The sequence below is a fragment of the Gambusia affinis genome, linkage group LG10 (genome assembly GCF_019740435.1).
Source record: "Gambusia affinis linkage group LG10, SWU_Gaff_1.0, whole genome shotgun sequence".
Taxonomy (NCBI): Eukaryota; Metazoa; Chordata; class Actinopteri; order Cyprinodontiformes; family Poeciliidae; genus Gambusia; species Gambusia affinis.
The window spans coordinates 14,301,183-14,322,308 of NC_057877.1; the positions used below are offsets into that span (position 1 = coordinate 14,301,183).

A 21,126-nucleotide genomic window follows, 5' to 3' on the forward strand; every position below is an offset into this window, starting at 1 on the left:
TTCTGCCTTTTCTTTTTGCTCCTGCTCCTGTTTAGCTCTGCAGTCTTCTGGGGACGAGGTTGTGCCTGCAAAAAGTGCCGATGCGATAACTGATGATGGTGATTTCTTTCTTACTTCCTTCATTTCTCCTCCACCCTTATATGAGGGAAGTGAGTAGGAGACAAGAGGGCCTGATTCAGTGGTGGAAACAGAAGTAGAAAAGGGAGCAACATGCAGCCTGTTAGAAAAAGCTTCTGTCATAATTGTTTCTGTGGGATTTTCAGATTGAATATTAGGGCTTGAGAGAGTCGCCTCAACACTGTCTACGACAGACACAATATCACTTGTGAAGCTGCCATCGACTGCATGAAGCTCATACTGAGGATTTTCTGGAGTCGGGCTCCTGGTCTTGTCTTCAGAGCTCCACCGACTCCCTGGGTTCTCCACATCAGATTTAAAAAGCTCCTCCTCAGTTAAAGACACAGGATGTGGTTCAGGATTCCTGCCTTCATAATCTTTGTCTCTTTCACTGTCTGGTTTGTCTCCATCTCCGCTGGTTGAGCTTATAGATATTGTTTCCACAATGTTGTGGGTTTTTAGTAAAGCTTTTGTATGTTCATTATGAATGTGTGAAGCAGGGGACGTTCTCACGGTCAGCTCAGAGAAACCAGTCTGGTTTTCTGGGCTTGATTTAAATCCAGCTTGAGTGGTTATCCCGTGAAAAGATCCCACCTGTTTGGAATGTTTTTAACATAAAGAAGTTCAAGTTTTATTCATACATCTTCTGAGAACTGTAATCAAAGCAATAAGGACATTTTTCAAAACAGCTGTATGCAGAAATTACTATGTAGGTCAGAATTGTAAAGCCACAAATGAAAGTTTTCTCTGAAAAATATGATAGGATTGCATTCTCTTCTAATTCATTTGACTTTAAAATGATGAACATGAAATCCTTACTGTGCAGCAAGCATGACATTAAAATTTATGAATATACTGTGAATAAAACTCAATAATATAGGATAACAACAGTAGTTGACTTTAAGTTAAAAAGATAAGCGAGTATAGACAATTCACAAAAACCATGAAAACTGAAGAAAAATCAATTTAAACCAGGGATATAATCAAATAATAGATCATAAACCCAAAACAAATTCCTATCATAAATAGGTTAGACAAGCCAAAACTTACAGAAGAAAAAAGAAATGAGAAATATTGCTATGACGTCACTTGCTCCTGTTTACTCTTAGCCAGGTCTATTAATTACGTATTAGGGGAAAGGACAACAATGAGGAGATAGAATGGAAACACTGACATTAAAAAAAATGAGAAAAACAATTGATTGAGGATATAAACTCTCAACCTTCTTGGTTGTATGGGTTGTACTGTAATATTAAAACTAGGCTTCATTCATGCGTATTTAAAAATAATGTATCTAAATTATGGCAAAGGCAGATCAGTATCTTCTTTGATAAAATAACAATAACTAAGTTAGATTTGAATTGAAAACTGAGACGAAAATGTTCAATAGTGACATTCAGCATTTTGCTAATGCTACACGTGCAGGTAACATTACTTACATCTCATTTAGATATTCTAAATGAGACTCAGTGAGACAGAAATAAATATCAACAACAAGACTTACATAATTCAGAAGAAATATTAGCACCAAAACTTGAGCTGCAGACATGGCCTCTGGTGTGGATAAAAAATGGTTTCCTCTCTTGCAGTCGTTTGTGTCTGTAAGTCGGAGCTCCAACTACTCCACGTTTTACTTCAAAAACCCTGAAGTAAAACTTTGTCCGGCCTGACAAAGTCACAGCTCAAAGCAAAAAAAAATAAATAAAAAATGAGGAGACCAAAAGCACATTCAGACACATATTGATGCGGACGCCGTCTCGTCATTGTAGCATTTCTGTGCCAGACGGGCGGCTGTCCAGCAGTTTATGCTCTTCAACAAATCTGCAAGTGGCTCACGCCTGAGAGTGTGAGCAACACTTATGTGAGCATGCTGATAAACAGAAGGCGTGAATGCTTTTCTGTTTATTCAGCGCAGATTATTGGATGGGAGCATATGATCAGATGTGGTGAGAAACTCAACTGCTCTGCATGTGTGAGTGAGCATGAATGAGCAGGAGAAAGTTTGAAATAGCTAAAGTGTTTAAAGGAGCCTCCATAGAAGACTTGAATTGGCCCAGACATTAAATTAAAGACTTTCTTGATATGTAGCACAGGAGTTTTTTTTTTATATATACAATGTGTTTCATAAATCAACCCAAATTCTCATTAAATCACATTTTCTTGTTATTTTGTCAGGAGAGAGACGTGGAGCCATGATGTCCAGGTGAGAAATCTCACAAGACCATCAGAAGAGCAATAGGCGACTGTATAAAGAAGGGTGTGTAGGGTTGGGTTGGAGCTTACAGGAAAGCATGTGTGATGAGAGGAATCTTCTCCTCCCAGCAGGATCACACTTAAAAGCAAAATGTTCAGACAAGTCAGGAGTGAGTATGGTCAACATTTCATAAAGATCAACAGAGAAGAACTTACAAGGCACAGTGTCCAAACCCAAACCTCAACACACTGCTGTTGTTACCAATCAGACTGGCCAGCATTTATTCACCTCTGGTTGTCTTGATGAGATCCTTACTTGGACACTGATGCCAAGTTTTAAATGGTAATAAAAGTACAACTGGATTAGTTGGCTTTGGTCTTGATCGCTGACAAATTAATTGCAAAAACTATGGAATAGTATGGCTAATAGAAGAAGAAGCTGTAGTTACTGCCAATAAATATTGACTATTAAAAAGGATATAAATTATTGTGTTGAAACAAAAACTTAAAAACCCCCCAACTAATTTACATATCTGTGCATACTGTATTTATGCTAAAGGGCTGTGTTTAACATTTCCTACATGTTTCTTGGTAAAATAACTTTAAATGCTCCTAAGAGTATGAATAATTTTGGGCTCCACTATACTTTGATATGTATTCCCAGGTTTCTAAAAACAGTTAATCACAAAGGCTTCATGGCAACAGCATGTAGAATAAAAATATTTAACATAAATTAAGGCATTTTCAACAGTCTTGATAAGAGTAAAACATCTATAAAAAGACTTCTTAACATCTGATATTACCATAAGACAAAAGTCTTAAACATACAACTTCTTAAATGTTCCAAACTGGACCATGAATTTAAATGTTTAAAATAGGCCAGTGGATATGTGACGGATTGAGAACGCACATATTAATATGCTTCTGAGAAACTAAAGACCTTTCCCACATAGAGTCAACTCACAAGTGAATGTAAACTGTGTCACAAAGCTGACAGACTCAGACGGCAGTAGAGCTTTGTGTAAATAACCCAGGCCAGTTTTAAACCTTCTACAGGGAAAAAAGAAAGAAATTACTCTTTACTCCAGTTTGCAAACACTGCCATATGAAGATAATATTCCAGAGAGAAGATGTGGGTGAGAGCCTACTTTTCTTACATAATCGCATAACATGTGGGAGCCAGCCCCACAAATAAACTGAACCAACTTTATGGGGATGAATTTTCATCACTTGTGGTGGAACAAAACAAAATGCTCAGCGACTCAAGTTTTCTAAAAAAATATTAAAAAGGTGCTTAGTTTAAGTTAGCTAAAATTGGGTTGTGAGGAGTATTTTAGAGTTGATAATATCTTATTTTATTCCATCTTTCTTCAGAAATCTTCATTTTTAAGTTCCAAGGCTCAATTTCTTTTAATCTTTTCTTGTTTTTCTTCAGCAAACCAAGATGAACTAGCTTCCCACAAGCGCTAAAACACAGCTTGCTTAGGTCACAAAAAATTCAGTAAATGTCAATCTATTTTTGGATGTATTTAACTATTTTAGTACATTAAGGTTTTTCAGCCTGAAAAACCTTTGCCTATACATGACCAAAGGCTAGAATCTACAAATAAAATTATCGTTTGTTTACTTTGTAAAGTGCGAGTTTGTAAAATTGTTTCACAGGTTCATTGCTTTATATCTGTATATGTACTACGAAAATATTTACAAACATGCAAAAATTGTTGGTTCTACCACCACGAGCCGACCCCGGATAAGTGGAAGCAAATGGATGGATGGATTTCTAAATAAGTTAGCTCATTTATGACACAAATTAGACAAATTTTGCTTTACTGTTTTTTTTTGTTGTTTTTTTTCTTCAGTTTTATTTTGTAAGGGTCAATGCAAGACCTTAGTAAATCTGCATCCTAAAAGGTGTCACCATGATCTTAATTACAAAAGCACGTCAGCAGACCGATGTGTTAACAAATCATACTAATTTAATTTAACTCGGCACAGAAAAGACAGGGCATCTTTTTAATGTGTCTGTAAACAATCATAAACAGGCATGATAATTACAGTAGAAATCAAAAGATACTATAAATGAAAGATGGATTTTGTACATCTTATTCTACATATTTACCAGAGGGTTTTTCGATCTAAATAATCCAGCCTTGATAGGGAGCTTTCCCAGGCACAGATTAGGCTGTCTGTACAGACCGACATCCAAGTTAAGTCCTAAATTGAGCTGTACATGTGTAGGACATTTCTATGCGATGTATATACTACAGGGAGATTTTACAGTAAACCTATGTGGTTTACTGCAAAACACACTTCAGTGACTTTTCTGCTAAAACTCTTTTTTTTTTTTTTTTCAGAGAATTCCTGGGTCTCAATAGGCCCTGGGTTCACATTTCAAACTCATTATATTTTAACAACACAACAGCACATGATATAAATACTCATCTAAATCAGAGGGAACAACAAACCTTTTGAAGTTTTGCAATGCTCAAAGTATGTGGAAAGTGATTGCTGAGAAGGAGAAATAAATACACTATATTGCTGAAAGTATTGGGCCACCCAGCCCAGTCAGTGAGTTCTGATGTTTCAGTCGACTCTTTTGCTCGTAGGAGGATTAAACCCAGCATCAAGGCATTGAGACTGCTTCTACAAACAACTGGGAAATTCATGAATTCAACATGGCACAGAACGCAACCTGTGCAGTGAATCCAGTCATGACATTTTCACAAGAGTGACGTGACTGCAAACAACTGCAAAAACAGGCACAAAATTTGTGTGCATTGTGTTTTTTTCAGGAATTTGGGTCAGCTTCCTAATTCCATTTAAATTAATCTTTAATACTTCACCCTAACAAGACATATTGGACAATTTAACTTCATAGGAATGGTTTGGAGATGGCAAGATGATTATTGGGATTCACAAAGCAAGGTATGGAAATACATAAACTGTGACATAATGGTAGCAGATGAGAAATTAAGAAGCAGGCAGGTGAAAATAAATATCTTCTTTCTTTTTTCCTAGGAAAATTACAAACAAGAAACAAACCAGGCTGGTATCCATTACAGAGGACCTGACTCAGAATGAGAAAAAACAAGTAATATTTATGGTGGGGTGTTTGATTACTGGAAAGCAAGACAGATGAGTTAATGAGCAGATGAGCTATGGACAGCAGAAAGCCGAGGCACTGAGGGAAGGTACTGGCTAAATAAACAGTGAGCGCCAATAGAATGCAAACCAAAGAATGCACAAAAAATCAAAATACTACAGACATATGCAGAGAATCAGGGAAACCAACAATATAAAAACAAGTGAAATATGCAGTACAGAAAGCATGAAGAATCCTAAAGCTAAAAAATCACAATAAACCTATAAAACCAGAGCAAACTGAAAACAATTGTGACATGGTGAATGAGTGTGGTGTGGAAATATTGGTCAGCACAGACGGCAACAAATAAAACGCCTGCTGGATGAATTAGAGCAAAGAGCATGAGCCAGGCCTTCTCCTCCAACATCAGTGTCTGATCTCACTAATGCTCATTTGAAATAATGATTTAAAAATCCTGTAAACACACTCCTAAACTTTGAGGAAAGCTTTCCCAAAAAAAGTTCAAGCTGTTCCAGCTACAGAGAGTGGGCCAATATCATAACAATCGCTGTGAAATAAAAGTGAAATGCCTCTCACATTCATATTTTTAGGTAACAAGTGACTAAATACCTTAGGCAATATAGTGTACTTCTTTACATATTTGTTTTTTAATATTTTTTCTGTAAAAACCTCTTGAACACCAAAAATAACCAGGCAGTTTCAAGACATGATCATGCATGTGGAAATTACTAAAGCTCTCAAGCACAGAAAATACAATGACAATGTTTCTACAGATGAAACATGATGGGAACAATAAGTGGGTTAGAAATAAAAAAACACCACGGCTGTGAATTCTGCTAAAGCATCCATGTATGGCAGTATGACAATAATTTGTCATAAATTTCATCATCAAAGGAAAGGAGGCAGCACATCTCCAGCTCTGTATACAAAACAAATGGCTTAAATTAGCTCCCCGCCACGCCGTCAACAGTGGCGGTCCAGCACAGAGGCGTGGAGGTTGGACAAACATTTGGCTTGCTTCACATGGCAGCATCACTGGGACATGGCGGCTTCACCGGACGTTGTAGACGGCGAGTAAAGCAGATGAAATGAAATTTTCAGCTGTCTCAATGACTCTGTTTTGATGAAACTTAATTAAACATTTCAGTTCTTAGCTTTTCCTTGACTTCATGTCGGGTCCTTATAATACACACTGGATGCGCCCAGATCCTGAGACAAAACATCTCTCATCAAGCTTATACATTGTTTTCACATTTTAACAGAAAGATCAAGCTGTGTAATGCCCACAAATCATGTAGAAACTCTTACTGTAAACAGGAAAAAACAGGACTGGCTGCTCAATCACTGAATTTTCTCCTCCCACAACTATGCACTGTAAAGACTTAACAGCAACCCACCAAATAAACCCGAACATAAAACTAAAATACATTCATCTTATTACATGTGTATATGCTACCTCTATTTTTCACTTCCACAAAATGCACTTAATCAGATTTTTTTGGTGACATTTGGACATGTTGGACTTATCGTATTTTTGTTCTTTAACAAAACACTTGTTTGGGAAGGAGCTGCAACACATTGATTTGGGCGCAGGGGGCTACTTATATTTGTGTCTCCCCCTGCTTTTCACCTTTTTTTGGCACGTTCTTTATCAAAAGCACACACATGTAAACAGACATTCAGGTCCACACGTCTAGATTCCCTTCAGCTACTACAGATACGCACGGACATGTGAAGACGGACACAGGCGTCCAGATGAACAGCGGGGTTGCTCAGTCCTGGCTGTAATGCTACGGTGCTGAGAACATGAGGTTCTCTGAGCCACAGTGGAGATAAATCCACTCCCTCCAGTGCTGTGAAGCCGCCCTGGTGTGCCCCAAAGCACTGTGCATCGTTTGCATCTCTGTCTCTTGAGTTTTAGCAGCGGTCATCCTCATCTGTGTCACTTAGCAGCTCGCTGTTGTCAGTCGGGCTCCCCTGGACCAAGTGCTTCCGGACATGACCATTGGGAACCTGCCAGGAGTGTCTGAGCTGAGGGGCAGAGCTTATGGCATTGGCCCGTCCCAGACTGGTGGCCATGGCAGACTCAAAGGTCAGTGTTTCCTGTCTGTCACCTGAATCATCACCGCTGAAGTCCTCATGGAATGGGAGATAGGGCTCTGATATGTAGCGATGAGGCGATGGGTGGCTTGGTCCTGAAATCTGACCTCCAGATGAACAGTGACCCGCCGACAGAGGTCTGCTCTCCTTCTCAGCCCGCCATGAGGTTTCTGTGGAGCCACCGGCGGCGTCCTGAGGCTGGGACTGCCCTTCAGAGGAGAGGGGAGCAGCAGTGGGAGAGGTTGATGGTTTGCAGACGAGAGGAGAGTATGAGATATAAGGCCGCGGACGAGAAGGCGTCTGAGGCAGCTGGCGGCGGTTACGAGGGGTACTGGACTCTGAGGCTGAGTTTGCTGGGCTTCCTGTTGCCATTACCTGTAAAAGACATACGAGAGAAGTGGCAGAGAGAGTGCATTCAGGCCTTTTTAGTCTGCTTTAATCAAACTGTAGGTAAATTGCCTATAAAGTCTGATTTGTTTGATGAAGCTTGAATGTGAAATTAAACTCTGATGAGGATCAGAGAAACCAACTCTGGTCCTCCTAAAAACCTAGTACTTTATTCGGTTAGGATTAAGTGAACTCTGCGTTTGTGAATGTCAAGCGGACCGGAGACTGCTCCTAAAGCCGGAAGGGAACTATACCGCAGGGCATTATGGATACATACAACTGAAATTCACCTGTGTCTAGCGGTACTAGGAAAAATGGGTCGTGGTATTTTGCCAAAAACAAAAGAGAAATCGTACAATTGCTATAATCTCACATCACTTCCTTTCTGTTTACATTTTGTGAAGGAAATGCTTCAGAGGTTTTTTTGTTGCTTCCTTTAGTGGTTCTTGGTGTAGAGTCACCACAGGTTGGGTGTTGGGGGCATTCAAAGGTTTGGTTTGTTTTCTGTTCAGTGAGAAAAATAAAACGTATCAGCAGGAAATGTAACAAATGTTGCAATTTTGGTCCTCAATCAAAAAATGCTCTTCTTTACGATATTCAGAATTGTTAACAGATAAAAAGATTTCTAAAAGTCCTGAACAATGTCACAAATAAAACTGCTGCACCTCACAATACCACAACTGCTAAATAAGACTTATTGTACAAAACCCTGACCACTTAACCTGCATTATAAAAGGACTGTATAATCCTCCAAATTCCTGCAAAAAATAACAATAAATTACCTCTCTAGAAAATATTGAGAAAAATATTCAAAAACAAACTAAGACATGCAAAGATCTCCTTTTTGGGGGGCATCCTCATTGTGTGCTCTGGACTCCCACCTGTTTCTGGACGTTGTGCATGCGTCCTTCACTCGGTGAGCGGGACTGCCTCCTCTCACAGGAAGGCTCCCTGCTTCGCTCCTCTGAGTTACAGCGGGACACATCAGGAGACAGCAGGTGGCGCCGTTCTTTTGATCTCCCTCTCTCGTGACTGCTTGTTTCTCTAGGGCTGAGTTTGGGACCTAGAAGAGATAGTTCACATTTCACTCAAAATAAAAATTTGTACCTTTGAACAGTCATTAATTCACTATGACTTTCGGTCTCCAGTAATCAATAACATGTTTTTACTTCCAGGTAAATTTACAAATGCATAAAAGCACTAATGTCTACTTATCTGTGCATTTTTAAGAATACAAATTAGATTTTTTTCATAATAGAAATAATAAACTGAACTTAAAATAATTCATGAGGTGGAAGCTAAATTGAATACCTAATATGCATAAACTTTCAATTTTGTGTTAACAGCTTATGAAACATAAAAACTATGGTACTAGTGAAAAAATAACTGCATTTTTTAAAATGTCTTTTTAGTCAAGGTCAGCTCTCTTTATGTCTGATGTAATTCTTCTGAACAAAACATGAGAAACATAACAACGTTTTATCTGCGGGAAAAGGTTGAAGTGACCTCTGTAACTCCTTTGACGAGCTCTAAATGTGCCGTCAGGGCTGATTTTCTCCAGAGAGTGTTGCTCCTGCCACAGGCCGTTCACACACTGATCTCCGATGGTGGAGAAGGAGCGTTTCATCAGCCTCCCGTCTTCTGACACTGCAGCCTTTATGCATGTGAAACGACCCAAAGACAGACAGGTAACTGACAACAACACCAAACAATGATATTTTCGTTCTTGTTTTGAAAGCTGCTTCGATTTTACGGCCAATCATTTCTCATCAGTGCGGTGGGGCAGTAAATATGAAGGCAATAAATGCAGCTGGGGATTTTATTTGGCCACTGATTTTCACAGCACATATTTGGTCTGCACTGGATTTAGGACTGAATACAGGTGATTACTTTTCATTACCTGTGGATCAACAGCCAGCCTGGGCATGGAAGATGCTCTGATAGATGCAGTGTGCTGCGGTGATTTAATAACTGTTTGGTCCTGCCTGGCTTGCTGCATCAGATGGTTGTACTCCACTACCTCCGGCACCTACACAAACAGCACAAATAGAGTATTTCTTCAGAGGAGCTGCAGACGCTGCACACCTGCAACAAAAAAATCCCAGCCTCTTTGAGTCTAACCTAATATATGTCGCCTTACAGGAGTTTCCGTAAATCTTTATATTGTATTTTGTCACATTAGAATCATGTATTATAGTAGCATATTATAGGATAGGCCAACACAAAGCAGTCCGTTATTGTGAAGTGGAAAGAAGAGGATACATTTTTACAAATAAATACCATAATTACCATAATAACGGCTTATTGGTTGGAATTTTTCAGATAGTGCAAAGTGTGGCAGAATTACAGTACTGCAAATGTAGCTGGATCGCCGGCGCTCCGTTTAGGATTTATAGGGTCAAAGAAGATTTAGGTTAGAAAACCTAATCCCAAGCTGTGAACATGTAGAGGTTCAATCTCAATTTTAAGGGACTGTTTTACCTGAGGCACATCTGAACACCTACCAGTGCATGCAAATGATGATGATGATGTTGTTGGTGGTGGTGGTGATGTGGATGGGGGTACAGGCGGTATGGTGAATGATAGTCGTCATCCTCTTCCTCCACCTTCTGTTCTCTGGAGCGAGGTCGCGGCTGCAGGAACAGTTCTTGTGGAGAAATGGGGCTGAGCGCCACAAACCCTCCTCTGGTGCTGATGGGAACATAAAAAAATTAATTAACAGAGCAGAAGAGCTACCAGAGAAAGATACAGGACATCTAAAAGACGTTGCAGGAATGAAAGTTGAATATTTACAGAGCAGATTCAGCACTGTGTCGGAGAAATGACAGGGACTTGGCATTGCATAGAATTTCTTGAGGAAGAGAGGAAGCATCCATACGCTGAAACATGGGGGCGTGTTTCTAAGAAGAGACAGAAATACAAGTGGGACATGAAAATACCTACACCAAGGGCAAGATGTAATAAACAAGCTTATGTCCTTGCTTCATTGATTTGAACTGTGTTTCTTCATTACCGACTAACCTTACACTCAAAGTAGGGGGAAAGGAAAAAAATCCACAACAGAGAGGTTCATTTTTTAGCTCATTTAACAAATAGTGTACATAGTGTGTTTGAGCCTCAAAACGTTAGGATATTTCAACCATGTGCACCTGATTTTAGGAAAATTAACAGGAAATCTTGACTAAATTCTGTACTACACAATTTTTCACCTGCATTTGGGTCTTTTTATCTTTCTCATGACAAGGTCTGATTTGTGAATCCATGCACTCATTATTAACTTTAACATTTAAAAAGTTTTTTTCATCAGCTGTGTCCAAGTTAAGGTATAAGATTTACCCAAAATACTGATATTTTTACAAACGTAACTTGTCGAACCTGACCTCAGCAGGAAGTAGACTTCAATAATAACACGAAAATATAAACACAAATTCACATAGATGTTTAAACCAAATCTTAGAAAAAGATAAAAACAAATACTTGTTCCTCCAGTTGCTGGCGCAGCTTCTTGGCTTTGCTCTGCTTGTAATAATCCATGATCATCATGGCAGCATATATCTTTCCTATAGTCATGTCACTGGCTGTGGAAGAAGAAACAGAAACGATCACACAATAACAATTAACCATTCAGACAAATTTATTTAGAAGCATGTTTATTTGTCCAAGAAACAAAAATAAGTTGATGTTTTCTGACATACAGTGAAGTAGAGATTACTGTGAGAATTTTACCTTTGTGAATTGGAACCAGCAGATCCAGTGACTTCTGGGAGAGGTGAGGCCAGATAACTCCAATTTCCTTCTGCAGATCCAAATCCATTTGATTTCGATCTTCTCCTCCTGACAATGAAAAGACAGAAACAAAAGCTTAGAGATGAACTCAAGATTTTAAGCTTTATGTGATATTTTATTATGCAGGTGTAAGATTATGACCAACCTCTTGCTATTTTGATCTCGAGCGCAGTGCGAATGAGGGCCATGAGGGTGGATGTGAAGTGGACCGTCATGTCATCGTCCACAGGCATGTTCATCAGGACAAGTCTCTGATGGTAACAAAGAGTTTACTCAGTACATCGATATGGAACAACACCGCAACACCGCAAGGGCGACTAACGATAAATGCAGATTTATTAGTATTTTCTAAAGCTTGCTCTCCTTTTTCTAACAAAATGTTCACTTCTTTATAAAGGGGAACAATGACTTTTATTTCCTTGTGTAGGAGAAAAAAAAATCTAAAATCTTTTACTGGAAGGAAAATTTTAAGTTTTAAGTGTGCATCTATTTATATATACACACTCATATATACAGTAAATAGAGACGCATCAGGAAATTGGTTGGTGATAAGAGATTGATGGATTTTATCCCCAACCTGTCTTGATTAGGTAGAAGATAAAAATGTGATCAGTTGACTCCAGATCTCTGATCTCTAAAACAACACTTTCCAGTGCGGAAGTTATTACTGCAAGAAGAAGAGTATTTAAGTTATTTTTTGTATCAGTTGAGTGTCTAAATATCAAGCTTTAAACAACTGTTGTTTATTTTTAGATGATTTTGCTCCATAAATAATATTTTGTGCTCTCACTACATTTTGTAGTGCAAAAAAATAAATAAATAAATAAAAAAGTGAGCTCTGTGTTGTGAAAAGCAAATGCTATGCTGCATAAACACCACAGTACTTGTATATTTTTATTAAGGTAAAAACCATATAAAACATTATCACTTTCAAAGTAGAAATGTTTTTGTAGAATCAAATAAAATTTGGCTGACTTGAGCTTTGCAAAACTGGTGATTGAAAATCGACCATCAGTCAAATTATGATTTTAAGGCAACCAGCTTAAAATTTCTAAGTGGTCAAATATTTAACATTTAATACAATTATTTTCTTAATATCAATTCGTGAGACGCATGGTGAGCAATTTAAATTAAATAGCTAAAACTCTATTTTGGTGATTACTACTTTATAGGGTCAGAAAAGCTATCTGAATAAAATACTTGCTGCAGATAATTTGTGATTTTACACTATATCAAATAAAATGTTGCATTCCTAGAAAGCTATGTTATGTTTTCCCAGGTCCCTCTTGAAAATGAGATCCAGATCTCAATGGGGTTTACCTAGATAAATAAATAAAATAAAATAAAACAAAATGTTACAAAATGTATCAAGACAGTTTAGAGATAATTTCCTTTTTTCTCTTGTAATTTGTAAAACAAAATCTAGCTTGGTGCAAGCTTTGTTCCATAAAAGAGATAAATCTGCAATTGAAAATGCATCTATATAATCCACACAGCAACACATTGGAACAACAAACAAACTAATGCAACACAGTTGTAGCATGCACATGCAGACTTGGCAATGCATGAGGCTGAGGAGTATGTAGGAAAGGCGAGAGGACAGCTGACTATGGCATCAGGCATGTAGATGTTTAACAACTTTTCTCTTTCATGACCTCAAACTGCCTCAGAGCTAACATGGATAGTCTCTCATCAGAAACCAGCAAACAGATATGATGTTTTATTTTTCTGCCAAGATGCAAAGCAAACAGGCATATTATCGCTGATGGACAAATACTTTGACAAGCAAATCTTTGTATTACAATTCACACCAAAGATGCTTTACTTTTCTGATGTCTGACACACAAAATGAAGATTCACTGCGCTTATTTCTGGTGACTGAAATACATGGCAGCACCCTTTCTCTGGTGTTTGATCTACCTTATAAGCCACTTTGGAGGGGCATTTCTTGCCCAGGCCTAGAGGTGGCGACATGTTGGTCAACATCTCATACATGTCAGTGTAATGGATACGACCACTGGGGGCGCCAGGTAGCCATGAGGATGTGGATGAGAAAGAAGGGGTTAAAAAAAAAAACAGAGGGTGGGAGAGGAAGAGGAGGGAGAAGGGACAGAGATGGTGTTGGAGGGGAAATTTAATAAAAGTGTGGAGCAATCAGAGGAGTGCATTCCCAAAGGATGGTGGAGGAAAGTAGCACAGGAGAGGGTGAAGGGTGGCAAGAGAGGAAGAGGAATGGAGGATATAAAAGAGAAAAAAATATTTTAAGGCATCACAAACACAGAGAGAGCAAAGTAGGATAAATAAACCGGATTGCATTCTTTCTATGCCAATCACACAGCATAGAAACATAGGAAACGAGGAGTCCTTCAACAGGATGAGCAAAGAAGTGACAGCCTCTCTGGATCTGGTCGAAAAAATTACATACTTACCTTCTGTAGTGCATGTGGCATTTAGGTGACACATAAACCCCAGATCCAAAAGGTAGAGAGAGACAAAATTCCCTCAGCTTGGATCAAAAGCCAACTTTGGGCATCTAGTCAAACCAAGATTGTTCCCACTGTGACTCCAAATGAGGGACATTTTGTGCCTTAATACCCTGACACTGAAGCACTGTCATTCTTTATCCTGAGTAACACATCCCTGAAGATTGAACAGGGGGGTGATAATCAGTGAAGGGATGTGAAGAAAGGAAAAGGAGGAAGTGAGGAAGGATTCTACGTAAAAGAGGCCAAAGGGACGCTTGCTGACATGGGGGAACCAAACCTTGCATGCCACCCTGTGGGGGCAGTTCTTTCCAAAGCCCAGAGGAGGTGAGATAGTGCGTACAACTTTGTACATCTCCTTATAATGGATCCTACCACTGGAGAGAGCACACGTGTCATTATAGAATACACAACAAGGATGGAAAAGGCTCTGTTCTTTAAGTTTAAACATTACATCCCGGATTTTAAAAAAATTATTAAAAATTTCACTTTAATTTCTGATCCATATTATTTTCCAATAAGGGAATTTGGGTAGATGTACAGTTACTTCGATTTAGATCAATTATCAGCTTTCACACTCAGAAAATATAGAAAACAAAAATAAAGAACAAACTGCCTTTCCATTTTTTTCAAAGCAAATATTTTAAGTTAAGACAATACCCAAAATGAGTTTTTAGAGATTGGCTGGTTAAAATAGAAAGAGCATTAAATTATGTGGAAGGGGACAATCACATGTAATTGTCAGAACATATTTTCTTGACATATGACAACACAGTAAGTGAGGAATAGAGCACTCTTCCTTTCCCCAAAGTTCTTCCACACAAGGAAATATAGATGAGATTTGTGAAAGCAAACGTGGATTATGAAACGATTCAAATTATGATTTTGAGAAGAGGAAAAACCAAGGCTAAGGAACAAGGACACACAGATCGTGCCACTGCTCTGACAGATTGCTCTACTGGAGTCAGCAGCCAGACCATCTGGACAAGTGAGTGTGTCAATTTATGAAAAAAAAAAAGAACTTTCTCTCTCAGAAAATGTGCTATTTCATTAAATGAAAACATCAAGCACTCTACCCAAATGTTCCTCCTTTATGCTTACCCATAACATTAAGCTACAGCAGCGACTTGTTTTCTTTCAGTGACTAAGCCAAATGAGCAGAAGACTGTGTAGCAGCATTTTGATTTCCCTTCCAACAATGATATGTGCAACATTAACTTGAAGTGAATTTTAGGGACCATCTGGTGTGTAATTGTGAGTAAACCAACTTTACATGGAAATACAGCGGCAAAACAGTGTCCGCAAACCAACATTTACTTACTGACATAGTGCAGGTGTAATGTCACAGGGGATTAATTTACTATCATAGCGAATTATAATGTAGACTAGGACAGAGAATGCTTTAAATTTCTGAGCTCGGTGCCAGTATGTTAGGTCTCCAAGTTAATACGTTTTTCCTGCTTTTGTCTTGCTTTGCAACATTAAACATTGTCACATTCTGGTAACTTTTCATTGCATGTTCAGCTGCTGTGCCCTGTGTTATTTTCTTTAATGCTTTTGACATATTTCTCATCTCGGAACATTGAAGGGGATGTAACTTTTCCTTATGACCAGATCTCAGTTCTTTGGAGATCAGCCGTGTGATGACCAAAAGACAAGAGAACCTGATTCAATACTATAATGTCTTTAATCAGTTCCTTCCAATCCTCTTTAAAAGTAAGATCTTTAGCTAAATTTTCATTTAAATAACTGCAGTGTAATGCACACTAATGCTTTAAGTTGTGAAAGAACAGCTTCACACATCCTGAGATGACAAACAGCTAATTCTGCTGTTGAGGATGTACACTGTCTTCAGGACAATGAATAAAGAAAACAAGAGAGAAACTGTATAAACCTTCATTGCTCTATTGCACCATTAGAGCAGATTATTTCACCTATAATTTGGGAAAATGTCTTAAATAATCTGTCAGTGGAACTAGTACTTTTTCATTGACATAAAGGAATTATTTACAGAAAACAAGCTCCTATATTTTGTAAGTTCATTTTGTCTTATTTCAAGTGTAATACGATATTTGCACTGAAAACTAGGCCAAAAACACTTTGTAAGTTTTTGAGTTTTCGCTGTGTAATTTGCTCATTTTCAAGTATGTTGCTGTGCCCAGCCCAATATTTATTATTGATACTTCTGACTTTCAGTAGGAACAATTCAAACATTTTGATGACTCATTCAGGGGCATTTTGTATCCAATTAAATTATTTATGGCAAATAAAATTTGAGCAAAGCTGATTAGGAGTAGAACTGTCCAAGGCAGCTGGAGATAATGAGAAAGACTCAGCTTGTAGGAGAAGAGAGGTTTCTGTAACTTCTTCTCTTTCAATAAAGTGGTACTCATGTAGTACGCCTCTGTGACTAACAATGCACTTCTTGCAGAGTTAAGTTTTACAGGAATGAATACATATTTTGAATAAGTTCAGTGTTTCTCTAACACATGAGAATGACTCAAGGACATTCTAAAGTGCAACCCTTTATGTGAAATCTATTTATTTTTGAATAAGACATTTGATTAATTTCTTTGCAGTTATCGTCTTGTTCAAATGATCTCTAGAAATATTAGAAAATGTATTTCAAAAACTCTAAAAAGTTTTTTTTCTAGCACTTTTTCCATTTAGAAATTGTTTAATAGGTTTAAGAAAAAATGAGGAGAGTTTAGAAAGAGTAAGAACGTTTCATCCTCATTAAATTGAAACTGCTACATTTTGTTGTCTTGCTTGAAGTTTCCAAAATCCACTTCCAGGGTTTTGGTTGTTGTCCATTTGCTCTTCCTGTCTTTGACACAAAGCAGATTGGTCAGAGCTTTTCCATCATATTGGATGGTTTTTCTGTGGCCGTCGTTTACATAGAGAGTTTTGAAAAGCAAGTGTTTGTTTCAGGACAACTTATGAGCATTAAATATGATTTGTCCATGGTTCATCAACCTACTTAAGATACAGAGGACTGTAAATTACAAGCGGACACCAATAATACAATTCCTTTATAACATTCTGAGAGGCTGAAAAAGTTATAGGTAAACTGTTTACTCAAAGTTATCGCTGCTAAAAATGGTAACTGAATAATTAGGTCTGCCACACAAACAAATTTTGCACTTGAGGTTTTGCACTCCAGAACTTAGATGTAAATTACAATAAAATCTGATTACTTGTATCAGCAAACCTTAGAACTGGAAATTCAGATTTTTTTAGAGGGTCTGCAGAAACTGGGAGCAAACAGGTAAATAATGCAAACTGACCTGGCAGCTCGATCGTATTCCCCCCAGATTCGGACAAACTCATCCAGGTGGTGTGGACCCAGGATAGACGAGTCTCTCGTAAGATACTCAAAGTTATCCATGATCACAGCCACAAACAAGTTCAGCATCTAGATGGAACAGGAGGAGATTAGAAGCTAATTGTACCAACATTTCATGGAAACTGAAAGTTTTCTGGTTGCCTCCACCCAAGAGAGCATACAAATGTCTCGACTTACCAAAAAAGAGCTGAAAAAGATGAAGGAGACAAAGTAGAAGTAGGCGAAGTCTGAGCCGCAGCTCTCCCTCTGGTCCGTCGTCAGGGCGGGAAGGGGAAGCGAGGGGTCCGTTTCACACTGCTGCCCCCCCAGACACGACAGCATGATCTCCTGCCACGACTCCCCCGTTGCACTCCTGGTTACATAAATCACAAAATATGAGGAGCTGTTTAGGTCCCACTGTATAAATCACAGATTGAGCAACGTTATCACGTCTGCCATCTGGAAAGTTCAACATCAAGGAAGATCCACATTACATCTATGATTCTAAATGTTAGGCTTGCAGTAGATGGTGCTTTAAAATAAAGATTTCGTACCTGAACAGCAGCATCAGGGCACCTAAGAAGGTTTTAAAGTTGTTGTGTTGGTTAATGTGAGTTTCTTCATTCAGTTTAATGTTCCCAAACACCTGATTTTTAACATAAATACACAAAAGACAAGGAGGTCATTGAAATTCAAGAGATGTCACATAAACGCTCCCATTTTACATTAGCATGAAACTGTGATTCGTTGGCTGATATTCGATAAAGCCTGTTTTCTTCTGACCTGCATGCCAATGATGGCGTAGATGAAGAAGAGCATTGCAATGAGCAGGCAGACGTAAGGCAACGCCTTGAAGGACTGAACAAAAGTCCAGAGGAGGATGCGGATGGTGTAACCCTGCCTCAGCAGTTTGATCAGACGAGCGGCTCGAAACAGCTTCAAGAAACTCATGTTGAATGTGTCAATCCTCTGGTAGCGGCGCAAAGGAAAGAGGAGACAACCTGTTAGCAGCACAAACATGACATTTATCTGACTCTTAAACTATAAGGTATAATGAAATCACCTGCAAGTCAACCACAATCTCAGTTATGCTGCCCAAGACGGTGATGAAGTCAAAAATGTTCCAAGTGTCTCGGAAGTAGTTCTTTCGAAACAGAAATCAAGATGATGAGGCTTTTGCACAGAAAGTTTCATAAATTTTATGTCAGGCTACATTATCGTTCTTTCTCTCACCAGAAAACCAAAAGCCAGGATCTTCAAAACGCACTCGATCGAGAAGAGGATAGTAAAAGCTGTGTTTAGATGTTTCAGGAAGGCATCATATGCAGGCGGGGCAGAGTAATACTGCAAACACACAAAAAAGACAGAGGTCTTAATCCATAATTCAAGTCTTGTTGTACAACAAAGAAGACAAAGCTGGAGTATTCCCAAGCCAAATCCCCGCAGGTCAACCTTCCCACTGATATCTGGGTGAACTTCAGCCATGCACCCTGTTGATCTACAGTTTGATGGAAGATTCCTCCAGACCCATAAATAGCGCCTATGTCTCTGCACCTCTCATCTGAGGCGCTATAAAAGGAGTCATTCCTCCGGGGGCCGGCAGCCACAGTTAATGAGGCCATGTTAAATAGCAGCGCCTGGACATTATAGATCAATATTTAATGGAGGCTGAGTCACTGAGCGTTTGTCTGTCTGTGTGTCTGAGGGGCTCAGGAAAAGGCTAGAGCAGGAAATAAATACTGATGAGGGAAGTGTGGGAGTAAACATCAATCAGCCGCTCCAAATGCAATTATCACAATGTGGTGAGGTGAAACTCTGACACCAAAACATACAAGTTTGTCGATTTTCTGGAAACCTAAGTGCCAACCGTGGGAAGTTTAATGTAAGGAGTCAGAAAGAGAAAACAATAAGACGTCCCTTCATGTATCACCAGAACTGTGTTCTGGTTTAATTAACAATTTAAATAAAATAACTTTGTTCTTTGACTTCTTCCAAAGAAAGGCTTAAATGACAAAAGAATTAACAGAAATAAAAAAAATATCAAAGGGACAACTTTACAGCTCAAGACAAGATGAATGCAGAGCCCATTGCTGCTCATCCTGGTTCAATCCACGAATTATGTAGGAAATCTACCAAAACCCCCCAAAATAATCCATATTACACAATTTAACCAGATTAAGAATGTTGCAGCCTAAAGATGCTATCTAGTTGCATTGTAACCAAAATTGTTTCACACATTAGTTTTCATTTGATATCAATTGAATATTAATAATCATCTTGCATTGTAATCTATTTGATTCGGTTGAAAAAGGAAGAAGACAGATTGTTGTTCAACATAAAAAAATAATTGTCTTGTTTGTGGTTATTTATATCATTATATTTTAAGGATCTGGTGAGTGCAAAAAGATTTTGTAGGTTAGGGTTTACATATTAACAAAGCTTTTTAGTTTAAATATTCAGTATTTGGTCTGTGTAAGTTCCTATTATGTTCTTCCAACTTTCAATTCACTAAATAAAAAGCAACATAAACGTGTGTCATCCAAGAGTTTTAACTGTTTTTCCAAGATGCAACATGAAGTCACAAAGTGTGACCTGTTGTAACAAAAGAAATTTGTTGCATTCTCTTCCAATATGAACAGAATTTAACTTATTACATCAAAAATCCATGTTGCACCATAAATGTAGTAGCTTTTCTGTTATTCCATAACTTGATATGAAAACCACTTTATGCTTTACTACCGTTTTGACTAAAGTTGAGCCAAATGCTGATGAGATAAATTTTGTATTCTCCAAAAACATTTGAAGTTTAACCAGATTTTCTTCAGTAAATACATAATTGAAATAGTAAATAACTTGGGTCCTAGTACAGAGCCTTGTGAACGCCACTAATTATTCTGAGACTTAAATACAGACTTTAAATATTATTTAAATATTAAATAACTTCTTTGCCAACCATTTGTCACTGCAAAATGATTACACATAGTTGCTGCTTTATTTTCTCCATCTTTGGTACAGTTGGGAATTTTTCTCTGAATCTATACTGACACCCATCAATATCAGCATCCCCACAAGTAACTTTGACAACTGAGGCTCCGTTTTAGAAAGCAATCACTTGTTATTTTCTATGCTCACCTTCATCATCAGGACAATGGTGTTGAGAGCAATCATGGTCAAGACTGTGTATTCAAATGATGGGGACACCACAAAATGCCACAGACGGTACTGGAACGTGTGCCGGTTCTGTGGCATGTATCGAGTCAGGGGCTTTGCACTGATGGCAAAGTCTATGCATGCTCTCTGAAACCCAGGACAAAGAGAAATGTTGAAAAACAGAGAAAAACAAATGCAAGACTTGAAGTTAACGTTTGCATGTCAGGAAGCTCACTTCGTTTTTCTCAAGGCTGCACTCCTCCATCATCTTATCCCCCTGCTCTTGGAAGGTGATGATGATGAGAGCCACAAAGATGTTGACGAAGAAGAAGGGGAAGACAACAAAGTAGATGACATAGAAGATTGACATTTCCATCCTGTTGCCGTGACTTGGACCCCTGTCTTCTTCTGTCACATCTACAGAGTGCTGCAGAACCCTGCAGAAAGAAGAAGAACCGCTTACTATCAACTTCAATAATAAT

The 21,126-nt window shown here is 38.4% G+C and overlaps 1 protein-coding gene across 5 annotated transcripts in view; it reads right to left on the bottom strand.

Annotated features, from left to right (window-relative positions):
* Positions 1-4,164: 4,164 nt before the first annotated feature.
* The window catches only part of LOC122838482 (voltage-dependent R-type calcium channel subunit alpha-1E), a 98,254-nt gene continuing 81,292 nt past the window's right edge, over positions 4,165-21,126 (bottom strand). For 2 of the 5 annotated variants that reach the window (XM_044129161.1, XM_044129159.1), the window contains exons 32-49: positions 20,880-21,081; positions 20,627-20,791; positions 18,728-18,838; positions 18,558-18,638; positions 18,278-18,463; positions 18,049-18,140; positions 17,693-17,867; positions 17,457-17,584; positions 13,607-13,703; positions 11,832-11,937; positions 11,627-11,734; positions 11,378-11,478; positions 10,694-10,800; positions 10,405-10,591; positions 9,801-9,929; positions 9,407-9,554; positions 8,782-8,963; positions 4,165-7,888 (exon numbers count right to left, since the gene is read on the bottom strand). In XM_044129161.1, coding sequence (XP_043985096.1) covers positions 7,331-7,888; positions 8,782-8,963; positions 9,407-9,554; positions 9,801-9,929; positions 10,405-10,591; positions 10,694-10,800; positions 11,378-11,478; positions 11,627-11,734; positions 11,832-11,937; positions 13,607-13,703; positions 17,457-17,584; positions 17,693-17,867; positions 18,049-18,140; positions 18,278-18,463; positions 18,558-18,638; positions 18,728-18,838; positions 20,627-20,791; positions 20,880-21,081 — 2,863 coding nt within the window. In that variant the 3' untranslated portion in view covers positions 4,165-7,330. Of the gene's footprint in view, positions 7,889-8,781; positions 8,964-9,406; positions 9,555-9,800; positions 9,930-10,404; positions 10,592-10,693; positions 10,801-11,377; positions 11,479-11,626; positions 11,735-11,831; positions 11,938-13,606; positions 14,547-17,456; positions 17,585-17,692; positions 17,868-18,048; positions 18,141-18,277; positions 18,464-18,557; positions 18,639-18,727; positions 18,839-20,626; positions 20,792-20,879; positions 21,082-21,126 lie in introns of those variants that run through there. The other 3 variants (XM_044129160.1, XM_044129162.1, XR_006371900.1) reach the window with 3 other exon arrangements.